At 48.5% G+C, this 18931-nt stretch overlaps 1 protein-coding gene across 1 annotated transcript in view; it reads left to right on the top strand.

Moving 5' to 3' along the window:
• Tmem241 (transmembrane protein 241) overlaps nt 1-13848 on the top strand; it is a 119048-nt gene extending 105200 nt beyond the window's left edge. The window contains exons 14-15 of the mRNA XM_051163378.1: nt 1279-1343; nt 13730-13848. Coding sequence (XP_051019335.1) covers nt 1279-1343; nt 13730-13793 — 129 coding nt within the window. The 3' untranslated portion in view covers nt 13794-13848. The remainder of the gene's footprint in view (nt 1-1278; nt 1344-13729) is intronic.
• Nucleotides 13849-18931: the final 5083 nt, after the last annotated feature.

The following is an 18931-nucleotide window of genomic DNA, read 5'->3' as shown; positions in this document are numbered from 1 at the left end:
AGAATAAAAAGGAACAGCAGGAAAGCAGACACACACAGATTAAATAATATTTCTCCTAACAGATAAATGGGAAAACCATGATGAGATATATTTCGTGGAAAGTGCAAATGTAGTACTTGTGGTTGGAAGTGTTGATGGGACAGTGGTCCTTAAAGGCCGCTACAGTCAGGAGCTCCAGGTCAGGGGCCTTTAGGTTAGGGTTAGCCTTTACCAGCATCAGCTTTGTCCTCTGTTGGGAAATGAGGACGAAGTAGCACGTTTGTGTGGGCAGCATATGCATTTCCAAAATCAGACATCTGCCCCACAGGATGGCTCATCTGCCCCGCAGGATGCCTCGTCTGCCCTGCAGAATGGCTCAGTTCTGAGGTTGCTTCCTCAGATGGGACGATCTCAAGTTCAAAGCCAGCCTGCAGAATTCAGAATTCTAAATACTAGAACCATCTTGGCAGGCTGGAGAGATGGCTCAGTGGTTAAGAGTGCTGCCTGCTCTTCCAAAGGCCCTGAGTTCAATTCCCAGCAACCACGTGGTGGTTCAGAACCATCTGTAATGTGATCTGATGCCCTCTTCTGGCCTACAGGTGTACATGCAGGAAGAACACTCAATACATAATAATAAATAAATAAATATTAAAAGAAAGAACCATCTTGGCTTAGCACAGACATTCTAAGTGTAGACAGTGTTGGTTCACACTCATTTCACAGCAACTGTTCTGCATCTGGACCCCATGGCTGCCCTTCCTAAGAGTCCTCTCTGGAAGAGTCTGCTCTAGAAGATGTAGGGCTAACCTCTTCCATGTACCTCAGCTTCTGTGATTCAGATAATTACTATGCAACTGCTCTCTTCCCCCAGGAAGCGCTTGGCTCCTTAGAAGGTGTATCACGGTATTAGACTAGGGTACTAGAAGAGGCATGAGAGGTGAAGCTATATGGGCAGGTGTTTACCCTGAGGATCTGGGCACAGGCCTGTGGTCATCCTGCATTGGGGATGGCTTCTGTGCACCGAGAGAAGACGGGGCCACTGTTGTCGATACACTCTCTTCTTGGGATGGATGTGGTGACTTGGGCACTGCACCTCTCTTCTGAACAGCTTAGAAATAAAATGCTTCTTTGTGGGTGCCAACAGACCACAGGACATAGCGTATTCCACATGACACTTTTTGTACAGAGGCCACGCCACACCAGAGGACTATTGGGCACAATGGCGAATGGCGAAAATAATCCTTTAAACTGGGGCAGCGCAGACCCCTGCGGCTCTGATGGCCTTTGTTGTTTCTGCAGGTCATCACAGCTGGCCTGTCACTGCTGCTGTTTGATGTAATCCTGACCAGAGCAACTGTGGGATGGTAAGTTTACCGCAGAGAGAAGAAGACACAGTTCATCAGGGCAGTGCTGTTTGCTCAAACAAAGCAGGAGTGTGTGCTGGGTGGATGTGCCCATCCTAAGTAAACTTCTGTATCAGTGATGCGTTCCCTGTTTTACTTAGTCATTGATTGATTGATTGATTGATCGATTGATTGATTGCAGTGCTAGGCCTTATACAGAGTGCTTTGTGTGGACTAAGCTCTCACTCTCCTATAAACCACACCTCACACGGTAGCCTGGGCTGGCCTTGAACTTGCATTAATCCTCCTGCCTCAGTCTCTCAAATGCTAGAGTGGCAGATATGAACAAGCCCGCCCCTCTTCTCTTTCAACCGTTGCCGGTGTGCTTAGAAGAATCCGCCTATCACTCATGCACAGCTCGTATAACACATGCTTAGGCAGCATGTGCTTACACATTATGCAGCATGACACATTTCCAACAACTGAACGTCATATAGACCCTAACACCCAGTTCAGCCTGTCATCATCGGTCCTTGGGTATCTAAGGGAAGGAAGGACTGGCTGCCCCAGAGGCCTTTCAGATACCAGACTCACAGCAGATTGTCTTCTTACATGAAGTGGAGTTGTGTTTCCGTTTAACCCATTTGTATCCTCTTGTGTGGCTTTAAATCCTCTTTAGATTACTTAGTCCCACCCAAGCAGAGCCTGGTTCTGAGTGGAAAATGGCTTTTCTTGTTCTTAGGACCAGAGTAATCCTAATGGCTCATCTGTTAGGGCCACCTTGCTGGTTTTGTTTTTCGTTTTGTTCTGTTTCTGAATTTATGTCAAAACTGGACCTGCTGAGTTGTTATCTGTTTGACTCAAGACCACAGTGCTAGTAAGTGTGGCCGACACTGGTGCCTGGGTTTTCTCCTGTGGTTGATGCTCCTGAGTGCTGCCATTGTCATGGAAACAAGTGTTCCATTTGAGCTACACTAGGCAGTGCCTATGGGCTGAGTGTGAGGACCAGCCCTGCCAGCCCTGAGGAATCCATGATGGGGAGTCCAGGGGGTGAGCCTGCATCCTGTGCCCCTTGCCTGGGTGAGCCTGTATCCTGTGCGCCTTGCCTGGGTGAGCCAGTGTCCTGTGTGCCTTGCCTGGGTGAGCCTGCGTCCTGTGCGTTTTGCCTGGGTGAGCCCGCATCCTGTGCGCCTTGTCTGGGTGAGCCTGCATGCTGTGCGCCTTGACTGGGTGAGCCTGCGTCCTGTGTGTGCCTGTGCATCTTCCTTGGGTGAGCCTGCATCCTGTGCGCCTTGCCTGGGTGAGCCCGCATTCTGTGCACCTTGTCTGGGTGAGCCCGCATCCTGTGCGCCTTGTCTGGGTGAGCCTGCATGCTGTGCGCCTTGACTGGGTGAGCCTGCGTCCTGTGTGTGCCTGTGCGTCTTCCTTGGGTGAGCCTGCATCCTGTGCGCCTTGCCTGGGTGAGCCCGCATTCTGTGCACCTTGTCTGGGTGAGCCTGCGTCCTGTGCGCCTTGACTGGGTGAGCCTGCGTCCTGTGTGTGCCTGTGCATCTTCCTTGGGTGAGCCTGCATCCTGTGCGCCTTGCCTGGGTGAGCCCGCATTCTGTGCACCTTGTCTGGGTGAGCCTGCGTCCTGTGCGCCTTGACTGGGTGAGCCTGCGTCCTGTGTGTGCCTGTGCATCTTCCTTGGGTGAGCCTGCATCCTGTGCGCCTTGCCTGGGTGAGCCCGCATTCTGTGCACCTTGTCTGGGTGAGCCTGCGTCCTGTGCGCCTTGCCTGGGTGAGCCTGCATCCTGTGTGCCTGTGCGCCTTGCCTGGGTGAGCCTGTGTCCTGTGCACCTTGCCTGGGTGAGCCTGCATCCTCTGCGCCTTGCCTGGGTGAGCCTGCATCCTGTGCGCCTTGTCTGGGTGAGCCTGCATTCTGTGCGCCTTGCCTGGGTGAGCCCGCGTCCTGTGCGCCTTGCCTGGTGAGCCTGCGTCCTGTGCGCCTTGCCTGGGCGAGCCTGCATCCTGTGCATCTTGCCTGGGTGAGCCTGCACCCTGTGCACCTGTGCACCTTGCCTGGATGAGCCTGCGTCCTGTGTGCCTTTCCTGGGTGAGCCTGCGTCCTGTGCGCCTTGGGATGGGAGGGCTCCCTTCAGTAGTCAGATATTTCCCATGCATCTGTTCTTGAGTGACAGCCAGAACTCGCCCCTTCTACAGTGTCCCCCTTCCCCTTCCTGGTGGCAAGCCCTTGCCTGAGCTGTCCCAGAGGGACAGAAGGAAGCAGCTTTTGCTCACGGCACTCAGAGTAAGGAACCCACGCCCTCTCCTGGGGCTACATTTCTTACCTGGAGAAGAATAGCAGGAAGAAGATACAAGTGAGGAAACATTCTTCCACTTTCCTTCTCCTCTTTTTCTTCTTTTTTACAGTTTTATTTATTCACATCTTTTTGTTGTTTTGGTAACAGGGCCTCACTTTGTAGCCCTAGCCGTCCTGGAACTCATTATGCCGACCAGGCTAGCCTTGAACTCAGAGATCTACCATGCCTAGCTTCCTATTCTTTTTAATAATAACTGATTAGGGGACTGGAGAGATGGCTCAGTCCATAAAGTTCTTCACGAGGACCTGAGTTCAATCCTTACAACCCAGGCTAAAAGAGCAGTGATGGGGGCATTTCAGTGCTGGAAAGGTGGAAACAGATAGGCTTGCTGGGCAGCGAGGCTAGCCTACTGAGCGAACTTCAGATCAATGAGATGAACTCAGAAAGTGTCACAATAGCCATAGAAAGAGACACCGTGGCCACAGCAACTCCCACAAAGGAAAACATTTAACTGGGGCTGGACTGCAGTATCAGAGGTTTGTCTATTATCAGCATGGCGGAGAGCACAGCAGCAGCGGGCATGCATGGCGCTGCACAATAGCGGAGAGGTCTTCATCGGAGGCAGCAGGAGCAGAGTCTTTGGGTTCAGAATGCAGTTTTTGAAACTTCAAAGGCCACCCCCAGTGACACACTTCCTCCAATAAGGCCACACTTCCTATATATGAGCCTCTGGGGGCCAATGTTATTCAAACCACCATGCACGTGTGCACACATATAAAATCTAACCCATCTGCAGAAGGCTACTGTGCATCTGACGTTTTTGCAGTAATGCCATCTCACTTTCACAATGCCCCTAGTTAAGTGTGCTTAAAAACCCAAGACACTGAAGAGGGTCTGAGGCACTGAGTGCCCCCCCCCTTCCTTCAGGATTTTTAAGCTGTGGGAGATTACCAGAGTTTAAGTGTAGGCCTTCATGTGGCCAAAGCCCTGTAGCCTGGAAGTGGCTTGAGCACTGGCAAGGAGTTGCCAACAGCACAGTGTACAGTGTCAAAGCCCATAAGGGAGACACGCAGGAAATGAGCTCAACTGGTTCTCTCCCCACCACAGTGACGTGCCTCAGCCTTGCACTCCTGTAAAGAGAATTGGAGATGGTCCATGTCCAGGAGGGATGGTTTGCTTTGGCTCAGTTTCAGACAATGCCATTCCTTTGGGCCTGACAAGGCAGAGAGCATATGATGCTGACCTTATGGTACAGCCTGTACGCGAAGAATAAGAGGGAGCCAGGTCCCCATCTCCAAACCCCACCTTTTAAAGGTTCTAGTTGGGCTGGAGAGATGGCTCAGAGGTTAAGAGCACTGACTGCTCTTCCAAAGGTCATGAGTTCAATTCCCAGCAACCACATGTTGGCTCACAACCATCTATCATGAGATTTGTATACATAATAAATAAATAAATCTTTAAAAAAAAAAAAAAAAAAGGTTCTAGCCCTTCCCAGTAGTGAACAGACTGGTGACAAAGTCTTTAAAACATGAGCCACTTACTCAGACCATAGCAGCAGTCCACTGTAAAGAGCGTGGTGATGGCCCGACAGCAGAGAGCGCTTCATGGGAGGACACAGCCTAATTCCTGTTAAGATCTGACTTGGCAAAACAATCCATGGATATGTTTAGGGTAAAAACTTCATTATTGTGCATTTTCAACTGTGTTTTATTTGTTCTCTCACAACTTCATCCATGTATACAATAGATCTTGAACATATCCACCCTCAGCTCACACCTTTGGAATTTCCCTTCTCACTTCTCTCTCTCTCTCTCCCTCCCTCTCTCTCTCTCTCTCTCTCTCTCTCTGCTCTCCCCTCCCCCCCACCCCCACCCCCGGTTTTGTAACCTACTGAGTGCCACCTGCTGGAACGCCAGCCACCTTGTTGGCTTGATTGGCCTGATGTTGGGCAGGTATACATAACTGCAGTCTGTCCTGTTGTCTGCAGAAGGCAGCATTCATAGCACCGTCCCCCTTCCTCCTGCCCTCACACCTCTTCCACCCCTCCTTGTGTGATGTTCCCTGAGCTGGGTAGGGAATGTTAGGCTTTTAATACTTAGCTATGACTCTGTTGGTTAAAATGTTTAAATGTTCTGTTGAAGCCATGTTGCTGGGCGTGGGCTGTGCTGCTGCTGAGGGCCACGTTAATCTGGGGCTGTGGTGTTGTTCGTAGTCCGGGCTGCCTCCAAGGGCTTTGCCTGGGTCGGTGAGCCTCCTGGAGCTGGGGGATCATATTTGTGCTGTGTGCTGTCACCAGAAACATGTAGAAGCCCATGTTACATGCTCGCCTGGCTGTAAAGAGCAAGGAGGTGACTTCTGCAGTGATATAGATGATTTTGCAGGTGCATAGCTGAGAAGGAGGGGCATGGAGGGCTTCTGTGATAGATACCTATACCCACCGCATTCCCCTCCCACTCCAAAGTTACAGCCTAAACAGGAAGCCATTGAAGAGAACTCTTAAAAAGTGTGATAAGGAGCTGGGCACGGTGGCGCTCGCCTGTAGTCCCAGCACTCGGGAGGCAGAGGGAGGTGGTTCTCTGTGAGTTCGCGGCCAGCCTGGTCTACAAGGCAAGTCCAGGACAGCCAAGGATACACAGACAAACCCTGTCTCAGAAGAATAAAATAAAAGCTATGATAAGGATGCTGAAGTTAACTATCCACAATTGATGGCTTCCGGCGGGGGTGTGAGAACGGAAAGACTCAGGTCTATGTAAGGGGCAGGCCATGCTCTAGTGAGTATATAGATAATACAAATTGGACTTGGTTTTTTTTGTTTTTTGTTTTTCGTTTGGGGGAGGTCACAAGGGTGGGGGTGAACATGGAACAACGGGGAAATTAGTCTGATGGGGATTAATGATGTGAAATTCCCAAAGGAAAAAAATATTATGTTGAAAAATAAAATAATAATAAAACAATGTTTACTGTGTGTTGCTAGGCATAGGGGTACCTTTAATCCCAGAACTCAGGAGGCAGAAGTAGGTGGGTCTTTGTAAGTTCAGGGCTAGCCTGATCTACATAGTGAGCTCCAGGACAACCAGAATTACATAGTGAGACTCTGTCACAGGAAACACACACACACACACAATTTTACTGAGTGCTAGATACAGCACATGGGGAAGCAGTTAAAGAACTGTGAGATACCATCTAGTTCTCAAGGGATATTCAAGGAAAGAGAGTCAGAAAGACACTTTGTAGGATGGATAGGGTGGTAGTTACTGGAATTGTCCAGGGGACATGAAGACAGGAAGTGAGAGAGAGGGTGGGAGTGCTGAGAAGGCGAGCCTCAGAACTGGCTTGCCGCCTATGGGAAGGGCTTACTTAGGCAGTGGGGTGGGAGAGCACTAGGCCTTTCTCACCCCCGGGAGACAGGACTAGAGGTGCCAAGGGTGAGTGAAATCAAGGATTCAAAATGGGCTCCAGGCCACAAAGCTAATGCCATACTTGCTCTTTCGGTCTTGAGACACAATGACAGTACAGTGAGGAGGAAAACAGATGCCTCAAAACTGCCAAAAGAGGACGCACAGGCCTTCGATATGTAGTATGTATGTATGCATACACGTATGCATCTGTGTGTGTGTGTGTGTGTGCACGCGTGTGTGTGCCCCAGCATTTATGTAGTGGTGAGAGACAACTTCAGGAGTGGGTTCTCTCCTTCTGCACTGTGAGCCCTGGAGACTGAGCACAGGGCGTTAGGCTTTGGAAGCAGACACTTTTTTTTTACCCATTGAGCCATCTTGCCAGCCCCAAATGTCTGTCTTATCCTGAGGCATTTAAGTGATTTCCCCTGGATTTTATAAATATGAGATCGTACCCAGGCCTCAGTGTGTCCAAATATTCCAGAACTAACTCGAGCACTGGCAAAGACTTGTACAAGGCCAAAGCCTATGAAGGACAAACAGAGAAATTGGCTTAAATGTTTCTCTTCCCACCTCTGTGCTGCTAGTCTAAGTTCTTGAGAATATTTTTCTTTCTTAACCACATGCCTTCATGTTTTGTATAGACTTTCAAAATGAACCAAGAAACCCAGGTTGAGTGTGAGAAATCAGAGTGAGCCAGCTCCCAGGCGTGAGGAAAGCGAAGGCCCACTAGTGAGGAGGTGGCTGTCTAGAAGGGACTGGGTCTCCAGCCTGCTTCACACCCTGTGGAATTGAGGCTGAGTCCTGAACAAAATGGGAGGCAAGCATTTGGACCCAATCAAGGAAGCGCCATGTAAGGCTCTGGCAAAAGGAGCCTTGGCTTCGGAAATTGCTGGGTTTTTAGAACTCTTGAGGTTGGGGATGGTTTTTCAGCCTCAGAGCATTTTCCAACCACAAGCTGAACAACGAGAAGGGGCATGTCAAACTATAATTCCAATTTCTGTGTCTCACCAAGATCCGTACCCTGTAGGAGTTCAGGCGCGGCCAGGTGGCCAGGCTAATGCTGAGGTTCCAGATGGGAGATGCTGGGACTATGAACTAATCAGAAGTCTAAAGGGCAGGGGTCGCAGGTCTCGGAGCCCTTTTTTTTAAAGATGTATTTATTTATTAACACAGTATCCTGCAGGCATGTACTCCTGCATACCAGAAAAGGGCACCAAATCTCATTATTATAGATAGTTATGAGCCACCACGTGGTTGCTGAGAATTGAACTCAGGACCTTTGGAAAACCAGTCAGTGCTCTTAACCTCTGAGCCATCTCTCTCCAGCCCTCTTTTTTTTTTTTTTTCCTTTTTTAATGTTTTAGACCTACTGTATTCCTGTACAGTTATTGTTTCTTATGTTTTGATTCATCACCAGCATTTAGAAATTAGGTGATTTCCTTCTAGGAATCCAGACTTACATACTCCTTTGAAAATGGCGACCAGCTGTGAGTCAGGTCTGTGCCTCACATGACAGCAGCCAATGGAGTGGACAGATCCTAGAAAGTGCTCTCTGATGAGCACGGTCAGGCTGTGCCTCCTGGCTGGCCTGCCTTCCTGCGAGGCCGGCGTAGCATCTCAAGTGATCAGATCAGGGCATCTAAAGGAGGGTTTCTGGACTGGCAAGACAGCTCAGTGGGCAAAGGTGCCTGCCTCTAAACCCAACAATCCAACTCCCACCTTGTCCCTGACACGCACACGTGTGCATGCATGCACTCACACTCACACTCTCGGCACTGTTGGGTATATACGGAGAGATTGTTGCTTGTTGTGGGTACTATGCTGTGCCTCATTGGATGCCAAGTAGCAGACCTGACCTCCACCCCACTAGATGCTAGTAGCATCCTCACATTTGTAATGGCAGGTGTTTCCTGGGAGGCAGAATCACCAGTCTCAAGGTTCCTGGAAGTGAGAGGAGAGAATGTTATCTGAACAAGATCCTAAGGAATTTGCTCATCTCCTGATTAGAGGTTTAAATCAGTTCACATCCTTGGGAGCATCTCCCAGGCTCCCTGGGGATGGCTTGAAAGTGCCTCTGTCTAACAGCCAGACATGTAGACAGATCCTTCCCACGTGTTTCCACATGGGTACAGTGCTGTTGGGGGGCTCAGGCTCCCTCACGTTTCTGAGTCTAGCATCTCATCCTTGCTGATGATCTAGCCTTCCAAGGACAGTACCTAAGAGCAGGTCAACCTACACACCCAATACGTCAGAGTTCACGTAGCCAAATGCCTTGTTTTTCATGATTAAAAACATCTATTTCAAGCTCAAAAATTATTTAGGCTTATATATAATTAATTTTAATTAACAATTTTATAGTTTCTACTAATTACATTTTCCCATTATTCCCCTCCCCTATGACTGTTCCTGAGGGGATTACGTCCCCCTATATATTCTCATAGGGTATCAAGTCTCTTCTTGGCTACTTGCTGTCCTTCCTCTGAGTGCCACCAGGTTCTCCCCCTCCAGGGGACATGGTCAAATGTGAGGCACCAGAGTATGTGAGAAAGTCGTATCACACTCTCCACTCAACTGTGGAGAATATTCTGACCATTGGCTAGATCTGGGAAGGGGTTTAAAGTTTACCTCCTGTATTGTCCTTGGCTGGTGCCTTAGTTTGAGCGGGACCCCTGGGCCCAAATCTGCCTATCATATTGTTCTACTTGTAGATTTCTAGGACCCTCTGGATCCTTTTATTTTGCTGTTCTCCCATGCGTCTCTCATTTAGAGTCCCAATAGGATGCCTTCCCCTCTGTCCCAGTTTCCTGGTAAGTGAAGGCTTTCGTGGGACATGCCCCTTGGGCTAGTATGCAGATATAAGTGAGTATATACCATTTGATTCTTTCTGCTTCTGGGTTAACTCACTCATTATGATCATTTCTAGCTCAATTCATTTATCCACAAATTTCGGGAATTCCTTGTTTTTAATAGCTGAGTAGTATTCCATAGTGTATATGTACCACAGTTTCTTTATCCACTCTTCTACTGAGGGACACTTAGGCTGTTTCCATGTTCTGGCTATTATGAATAAGGCTGCTATGAACATGGTTGAGCAAATTTTCTTGTTGTGTGCTGGAGCATCTTCTGGGTATATTCCAAGAAGTGGAATAGCTGGGTCTTGAGGAAGCCCTATTCCCATTTTTCTGAGATAGCACCAGATAGATTTCCAAAGTGGCTGTACTAGTTTGCATTCCCACCAGCAATGAAGGAGTGTTCCTCTCTCCCCACATCCTCGCCAGCATGTGGTGTCGCTTGAATTTTTGATCTTAGCCATTCTGATGGGTGTAAGATGGAATCTCAGAGTTGTTTTGATTTGCATTTCCCTGATGACTAAGGAGGAATTCACTCTGTTTGAAAACTGTAACAAGGAGCTTCAACACATGCAAAGAGAAACCACCTATGAGCAGTGTCCTGCTGAATAGAATCATTTGTGGTGCCACCTCTCTGGAGATTTTACAGATTCCAAGAGGTGCGTTCGTCTTTGGAATGATTCCAGTGTAAGGCTGTGGGGAATGACCACAGTGCATCTGCATCCTTCTGAGGGCTCCATGACAACCTCCCCTTTGCCCATCATTCATTGGGCCTGCCACCTGTCCATCATAGATAGCCAACCGTGACAATCTCTCAGATGCGATCCCAGTACAAACCTCATGAACACCAAAGATTGTTAGAAAATCATTGTAAAGAGCTGGGTGTGGTCCCTATGTGCGCGCGTGCACACGCAAGCACACACACACACAGGGGCACACACGCGCGCGCGCACACACACACACTTTCTCCCTGAAGAAATGGAGACTGAGGCAGGAGGATTATAAGCTTGAGACCAGCCTGTGATACTTAGTAAGACCCAGAATAAAGACAAGGAAAGATTTTCAGTTATCTTAGAGTCACGATTCCTGTCCCTCTGATTTTAGGGGCCCTTCCTGGAGACTGCTCAAGCCTTGGTAGACAGAAAGTGAACTTAGGAGCCAGGGAAAAATATCCTAATAACTTCAAAATCCCTTTAAGACTACAGTGGATGAAACATATCAGTTTCCTGTTTGAATTAAATGTTTGCATCTCAATTTAAAAGACATTATTTGGGCCTGGGGATGTTGCTTGGATGGTAGAGCGCCTGCCTATGGTTGTGTAAAAACCTGGGTTCCACCTCCAGTACCACCTCAAACTGGGTGTGGTGTATTCCTGACTACACAGTGGTTGTAACTTTGGGTGACGTAGGACCCTATCGAGCATATCATACTTTGTGAATTTCATACCAGCAGGGAATGAGTGTTAGGGAAATACATTATAGTGAGGTGGAAGGGAGTGAAAACCAGGTCGCTGGAATATAGGTAGCAGATAGGGAACATATTTAACAACTGGGCCTTTTGTTGGGTAACTATACATACTGTGCGCTGGGTCTGCATCTGAGGAAAAATTAGAGTCTGTTGAGTTCAGTAGGAATTAACCAGGCAGCCACAATCGTAGATGTAGGACAAGGCCTTTGATCCCCACTGGGGACAGCAGACGCACTGAAATAACACTCTGGAAGGGATTCTGCAGCTGGAGGTTCTCCACCCAGTGACGCATGTTCAGGAACTATGGGGATTGCACAGGTTGCAAAGAACTCAGGCAAGCTCTAACTTAAATAGTTGTAATGCTATTAAGACTCCAGGACCCCGTGTGAGCTCCTCCTGTGGGCTAGAAAACAACATCAAAGTTCACCTCTTGGCTGCCTCCGCAGTTTCATTTTACCATTCACTAAGCTCCTTGGGCACTTCATAAAGTCTCTCTGCCAAAGGGATGAATGTGAGGTTATTACACTCAGGCATTGCCCCTAGGCTGTGGAGGACAACTACTGTGGGGGGTCGGGCGAGGGGGGAGGGGTGGGGGAGGGGGGAAACACTGCCCCAGTCCTTCCTGGTGATGAAGGAGGATTAGTGATAAAGCCCACAGCAGAGCTCCTGCAGCCTTCCTCCCAGGTTGCTGTGTCCCTGCACTTGCCCAGGGACATGAGGTAGCATGTGTGATCTTGAGTGGATGCTGGGAAGAACAGCAGAGCTACCTCAGATGAAGAAATGGGGCTTTCAGGGGGTGCTCATGGAAGCAAAGAATGGCTTCTCTCCTCACTCTTTACCAGAGAGAACAGGTGACAGAATCCCCCCAGTTCCTTGGGTCCCAAACTAGACAAGAGCCAAGCAAGCCCCACTCCCTTCACACGTAAGTGCTTCTAGATATGGTCTTTGGAAATTTGGACCATGGCAGTGGCTCACTAAAGCAGTCCTATGGCAGCAATATGCAGTTCCTAAGACACCGATTCCAGCTTCATCCCCATGAGTTAAATAGACCCGACTGAGTCTTTTCTTCTGGCAGAGGTTGGGTAGCCAGCCTGCTGCTACTGAGGCAGGGATTGCTGCTCCAGGAGCTCATCTGGTCAGAGAACAGCCAAGTATAATTGGTAGCCCATTATAGGCCAAGCACAGGGGCGGTGGCTTCAGATATGGTATCCCTAAGCCTTGTACACACTGTTAGTTGTGGTCAGCTCCTGTGGACCAGGTAGTGAGATGAAGGCTGCGTAAGTCTGAACTCACAGCTGCCAGATTCTAAGTTTATCCCTTTTTCACTCTCATCCAATTGAGTGTACGTCAGCATCACCCATATAGGTTTTTCCCTGGAAAGGTAATTTGTGTTTCTTATAGTCAGCATCCCAGACCTGTTGTAAGAATAAAGGCACTGTGTTGAGCCTATGAGTGCGGAGTTTGCGGAAGAGAACTGGGGTGCTGAGCAGGTGGATAGAGAAGAAGGGAGGAAAGAAAGGGTCTAACCGAAAGGTGGTTGGCGCCTTTGAAAAAGCCTTTCCCGCCGGGCGTGGTGGCGCACGCCTTTAATCCCAGCACTCTGGAGGCAGAGGCAGGCGGATCACTGTGAGTTCGAGGCCAGCCTGGTCTACAAAGTGAGTCCAGGATGGCCAAGGCTACACAGAGAAACCCTGTCTCAAAAAAACCAAAAAAAAAAAAAAAAAGAAAAAAGAAAAGAAAAAGCCTTTCCCTGATGGGACCTGCCATCTTCATCCCTTAGCAGTGACCCAGCCTAGTCCCCGGAAGGACAGACACCAGGCTGTCTACGAAGAGGTTTAAAATAGAAGATGCAGAGCCCTTGGGTATATTAAATTTTAGGCATGTTAACATATCCAGTATCTTCTCCCCGCCTGCAGTTCCCATGTCTTAACTGCCAAATCACTAATTACATTTATTTCCATGCTGGGGGTGGGGGGGAAATTCATGACCCCCGTCTGTATGCTCACCTTTAAATGTCCTGCTAGTCTAAATTAGAAGCCATGTTCCTGTTAATTACAAGGCTGTGTCTGTAAAATTTCATATCCCACAATCCCCTTTAGCTGGAAACACCCAAGGGGTCATGGGAAGTCCTTCCCTGCTTCCTCCTCTTTTTTTCTTTCATAGTGTTAACCTGGTCAGGAGAAGTGGGGCACAGGCCCTCCCCTGAGGAGGCCTCCCAGACCCCTTACCTCCAGGCGGTGACTGACAGATGGTTCCTGAGCCATACCCGGAACCAGACTTGTCTAGGCTAGTGGAAGTGGAGTACCTCACTCTTTCTGTTGTTTCTGGGTGCCAGGCAGCTTTGCTACCCTGCAAGGTGAGGAGAGTTGACCATGTGCTACTGTTCGCAGCTTCCTGCTCGGTGGACTTGGTGAGGCCCTGCTGGCGTTCTCAGAGCGGAGGAGTTCCTCATGAAGATGGGCAAGGGAAGGAAGCAGACAGCTTGCCACCCGCCAGAGAGAGCGACCGAGAGAACATGCCACAGTGAGACCAAGCTGGGGTGTCCTCTGGACAGAGCCTGTGGCCTGCGTGTGCCCCAGCCAAGCTCAACTCACTGACTGCTGATGAGTCAAACACCCCACTTTCTCATTGCTGAGGGGAAGGGTTTCCCAGGGAGCTGTGGTGCAGAGAAAGGGTCTGTATTACATCTTCCCATGCTGATCCGCCTCCTCTCAGGGTACCCAGTTCTATGCAATCAGAGGATTTTAACGGGATGGCTGTGTTAGCTGGATGGACTGCACCCCTGACCGCCTCCCACCAGAAACCACTTACTAACTAACTAACACAGCCCATGGGGTCTCGTTGCATTGCTGGGCAGGGTTGTTTTGTGTCTTTACACCTTGGCATCTCTTATACCACTTGATTCTTCTGCTTTACACTTGAGCCCATGCCAAAACATGTATGTTCCTGAGGCCATGCAGGGCGGGGCATGTGTGTGGGCTGAGCAGGAGCTCTGGACCCTGTGAGACACCAGCAAAGATCTATTGACTGTGGAGTGAGTGGTGCCCTTTGTGGTTGCTGCTGATTTATTCCCAGCATCTAAATTTCTCTTGGTGTTTGTGAATTTGTCAGGAAGTGTTGAATTCTGTAGACTGTTGACTACCGGTAGGTTAAAGTGGTGACTAACCAATCAATTATCTGCAGTCTGTTAAGTACTCTGTTGTAGCCCAGGTGGACCTTAAGTGCCTCACCTTCTGCTTCTGCTTCCTGTGTGCTGAGATTGCAGGCATGCACTACTATGCTTAGCTTTTGTCCCTTAAATTCTTTAAAATATGTAATTTCTTCATATCTCAGAAGAGATCTCAAGTCATTGAGCACTGGATTAATAATTAAAGCCCCACAGCTTACCACCAGAGAAGAAAGCACTTGATTCTGAATCCACTAAGGGTTAAGAAAATAATAACAGATATTTCTTCCCATTGATTTCACAAAGACTTGATTGTTCTGGCGGGTCTGAGAGAGTGGATCATACCGATGCGATGTCTCCAGCCCTGATGTGTCGGAGGCCGTGTCATTGATGGAGCCCTCTGGGCCCTGAGAACTGCTCCTTGTCACAGGCTCAGTCCCAGGATGGGCGAAGTCAGTCCATTATTCTTGAATGTTTTTTTTCCAACTCGTTGATAAACAAAGAAAATAAAACAGTAGGATGGATTTATGTATTTAGACCGTGAGGACCTTTAAAAGTTCATGTCCTTTTCTGATCTCTGTTTACCATTTAAGGTAAAAGTGTTCCAAGACTTTATGCTTATGTAGTTTCAATTTGCTTTCTTAGAATAATTTCACATTTATTTATTCTGTTATTTCATGCCTGGTACCTGTGAAGGTCAGAGGAGTGTAAAACTGGAGTTACAGACAGTGGTGAGCTGCCATGTGGCTGTTGTGAATTGAACCTGTGTGCTCTGCAAGCATAACAAATGCTCCTAACCTCCAGGCTGTGTCTCCAGCCCTGCAATTTGCTTTTAAAATATATTCTCATTTTACATTATGTATATGTTTATGTATATGCATGAGTCCAGATGTCCCAAGGAGGCCAGAAAAGAGCATTGGACCCCACGGAGATGGAAGTACAGGAAGCTGTGAGCTGCCCAGTGTGGAGGCTGGGAGACGGCTCTGGTCCTCTGCGAGGACAGTGCATGCTCTTACCTGAGCCTGTCTCTCCACCTGGAATGCACTCTTGTTCCTCACCTGCTGTGGCAAACTAGTAATGTAATAATGTCCTGTAGCTCAAACAGAGAGTCTTGGTTTAGAGTTTTCCTTTTTAAATTCCCACAAAACTCTACTGCCCCACTCTCTCCCTGTTTACGAAAGGTGGAGTCTGTCAAAATGTCACCCTATGCCTGTCCTTCTAAATGTCATTTAAGGGGATGGAGAGTCCTTAGCTGGAAAGAACCACACAGCAACCAATCCCGGCCCCATCTCTAGCGGATGAACCTCAAAAGCCTTTACTGAAACGTTTTGGGCACTTTTGTTGTAAAGATATCTAGTCTCTAATGCTTTGGGTTTTACTATTATTTTTATAAGCACATTCCAGCATTCCATTGTGTCTAAAGTCTCAGGTGTCTCCATACTGTGCTGACAGGGTGAGGCCGAGGGCCAGTTATCCCTCAGTGCACTGTCCTGTGTCTTCCATCTTCCGTCGTGTCCTGGCCTTCTTTCCTTAAGGTGTGGCCATCATCTTTTGTCCCCTGTCCTGATGCTCAGCTCTGAATGTTCATGAACCCAGGATGAGGCAGGGTCTCCCCTGGAGTTCTGCTGTGATGCTCTCTGTGGGTCAGAGAGGTACCCACAGTCCTCAGGCCATCATACCCATTTAATTCCGAGTTTTTATCAGCTCCAGTTTGTTTGTTTGTTTGGGTCTCTTATGTAGCCCTGGCTATCCTGCTGGAAGTATAGGCCAGGCTAGCCTTGAACTAGCTTGTCTCTGTCTCTCCAGTGCTAGGATTAAAGATGCACACTAACACACCTGGCTCCAGGTCCACTTCAAAACCAGGGTGTATTTCTTTTTTCTTTTCTTTTCTTTTTCTTTCTTTCTTTCTTTCTTTCTTTCTTTTTTTTTTTTACTTGCACAAATAAAGAATATGCCTTCTTTGAAGGGAGGCAAAGTTCTGTGTGGTTGAGTATTAAACTACACTTCTGTGGCTGTAAAAAAATAAATAAGACAATTATTTTCTTGGTAATTTGCCTTTGTTTTTCCTTTTTTCAGCCCCAACAGGGGGGAGCTGTGGAAACAGTTGGTGGTGCCCCTGAGAGTTCTTAGAGTTGTTGTTGCTGCTGCACTTTGGTTTTGGACAGGGTCTCCTATTGTGACCCAGGCTGGCTCTGAAGTCAAACCTGTCTTCTTGCCTCCAACGCCCAAATGCTAATGACTTAGCTTGGGCCCAGGCCCCTTCCACCATTTTCAGGCCTCTTGGCTCAGCCAGTGAAGCCCACAGTCCCTTCTACACCCAGGCTGTTCTGTTCTTGCTGGCCTCACGTAGCAATGGAAGAGTCAGTCACTGCCAGATTTACATTTGCTCTAAGTGTGGGAACATACTAATTTAGTCTTTAAAAATTATATTAAAAAGATTTAATATAAAAGTGTAGGATAGCCAGGCATGGTGGCACTCAGAAGGCAGAGGCAGGGGCATCTCTATGACTTTGCGGCTGGCCTGATCTATAAAGTTCTAAGCCAGCCAGGGCAACACAGTAAGACCCTGTGTCTAGCGGAGAAATAACTCATAAAAATTTTGTAGTGAATATGACATTAGTTATCAAATATAAAATGTAAGTGAATGTGGAATACACACTTTCAATACAAATATATTTTTACCTTTTAAAATGTTGCCACTAGACAACCGTTTGCAGACACGGGGCACATGCTGTCACTATTGGTCATCTTGAATTTAGAGCTGTGGTTGACAGCAGTACTGTCGAAGACTACCGGCTCTCGATGCCTATTGTATCCCCAGGCTGCACACCGAGTCTCTGTGTGCTGCAGGCATTTTGTATTGGGGGTGCATTCTCTTCGTTTTCCAAGAAGATAAATCTGTAACCTCCACGGATGCTGCTGTCTTAATTACCTTTCCTTTTGCTGAGACAGCATGCCTGACACAAACAGCTTAGAAAGACGAAAGGTTTATTTAGCTCACAGCTTTAGTCCATTGTGGCAGGTGAAATATGGTTCAATATCATGGCAGCCAGAGGGAAGAGAGGGAGGGGAGAGGAGAGGAGAAGAGGAGAGAGAGACAGAGACAGACAGAGAGAGAGAGACAGAGACAGAGACACAGAGAGACAGAGACAGAGAAAGGGAGACAGAGGGAGACAGACACAGAGACACAGAGAGACAGAGAGACAGAAACAGAGAGAGAAAGAGCGCCCTGGTGCACCTGACTCCTGAGCCATCTGGCCCATTTCTCTTTTCTATCAGGGCCCAAGCCTATGAGACAGTGCTGCTCATAATCAGGATGAGAAGGGCTGAGAGATAGATTCCTAATGTCTCTTCTGTTGCCTGGGGCAAGGTCTGTGGCCTGCATCCCTCATCCCTGCATCCCTCATCCCTGCATCCTTCATCCCTGCATCCCTCATCCCTGCATCCCTCATCCCTGCATCCCTCATCCCTGCATCCCTTTATCCCTGCATCCCTCATCCCTGCATCCCTCATCCCTGTGTTCCTCATCCCTGCATCCCTCATCCCTGCATCCCTGCATCCCTCATCCCTTCATCCCTGCATCCTTCATCCCTGTATCCCTGCATCCCTCATCCCTGCATCCCTGTATCCCTGCATCCCTCATCCCTACATCCTTGCATCCCTGCATCCCTCATCCCTGCATCCCTGCATCCCTCATCCTTGTCTTTCCAGATCTGAACTTCTTCCTCAGCCCTTGCTTCCTGACCCTGAATGGGGCTGGAGACACCACAGGTTTCAGAGAATGAAGGCTCTGATCCCTCTAAGCCATCACTACTGCCTCCAGAATAGAGAGAACTCATTTGCTGAGTGCTCAGGTGCATTGTCTCAGGGCAAGTTTTGTGACGGCCTGTTACATGGCAGTGGAAAACAGACCTGTATGGTGGTGCGCACCTATAGTCCCCATACTCAGAAGCTCAGCTGGAGGATGGTCTAGCCCCCCCAGGGCAACACAGCAGGGTATAATCTAAAACAGAAGAAAAAGGAGGGGAGGAAGAGGGGGAGAAGAGGTAAGAATGGGAGCGGGGTGGGGGTGGGGGGGTGGGAGAAAGTAGAGAAGAAAGGGCAAGCAGGGAAGAAAAACCAAATAACAAGAGCAGGGTCCAGCCTTGCCGAGGGTCAGGACACAGTTCTGCTTCTCTCAGGAAGTCCTGTGTGGTCAGCTCTTCCCCTAAACACACTCTGAGAGGCCCAGTCTCTGTCCCCACATCCTCCAGGCTCTGCTTTCATGGGGCTTAACCATGAACAGGATACACACACACACACACACACACACCACATGCACACACCACACATGCACACACCACACACATATAAACATGCACACACATACACACCACACACACACACACACACACACACACACACACACACACACACACATGACATG

Source organism: Acomys russatus, chromosome 20 (assembly GCF_903995435.1).
Source record: "Acomys russatus chromosome 20, mAcoRus1.1, whole genome shotgun sequence".
NCBI classification, from domain to species: Eukaryota; Metazoa; Chordata; class Mammalia; order Rodentia; family Muridae; genus Acomys; species Acomys russatus.
Note: the sequence above shows the minus strand (reverse complement) of the source record. Positions and strands in the feature narration are given on the sequence as shown.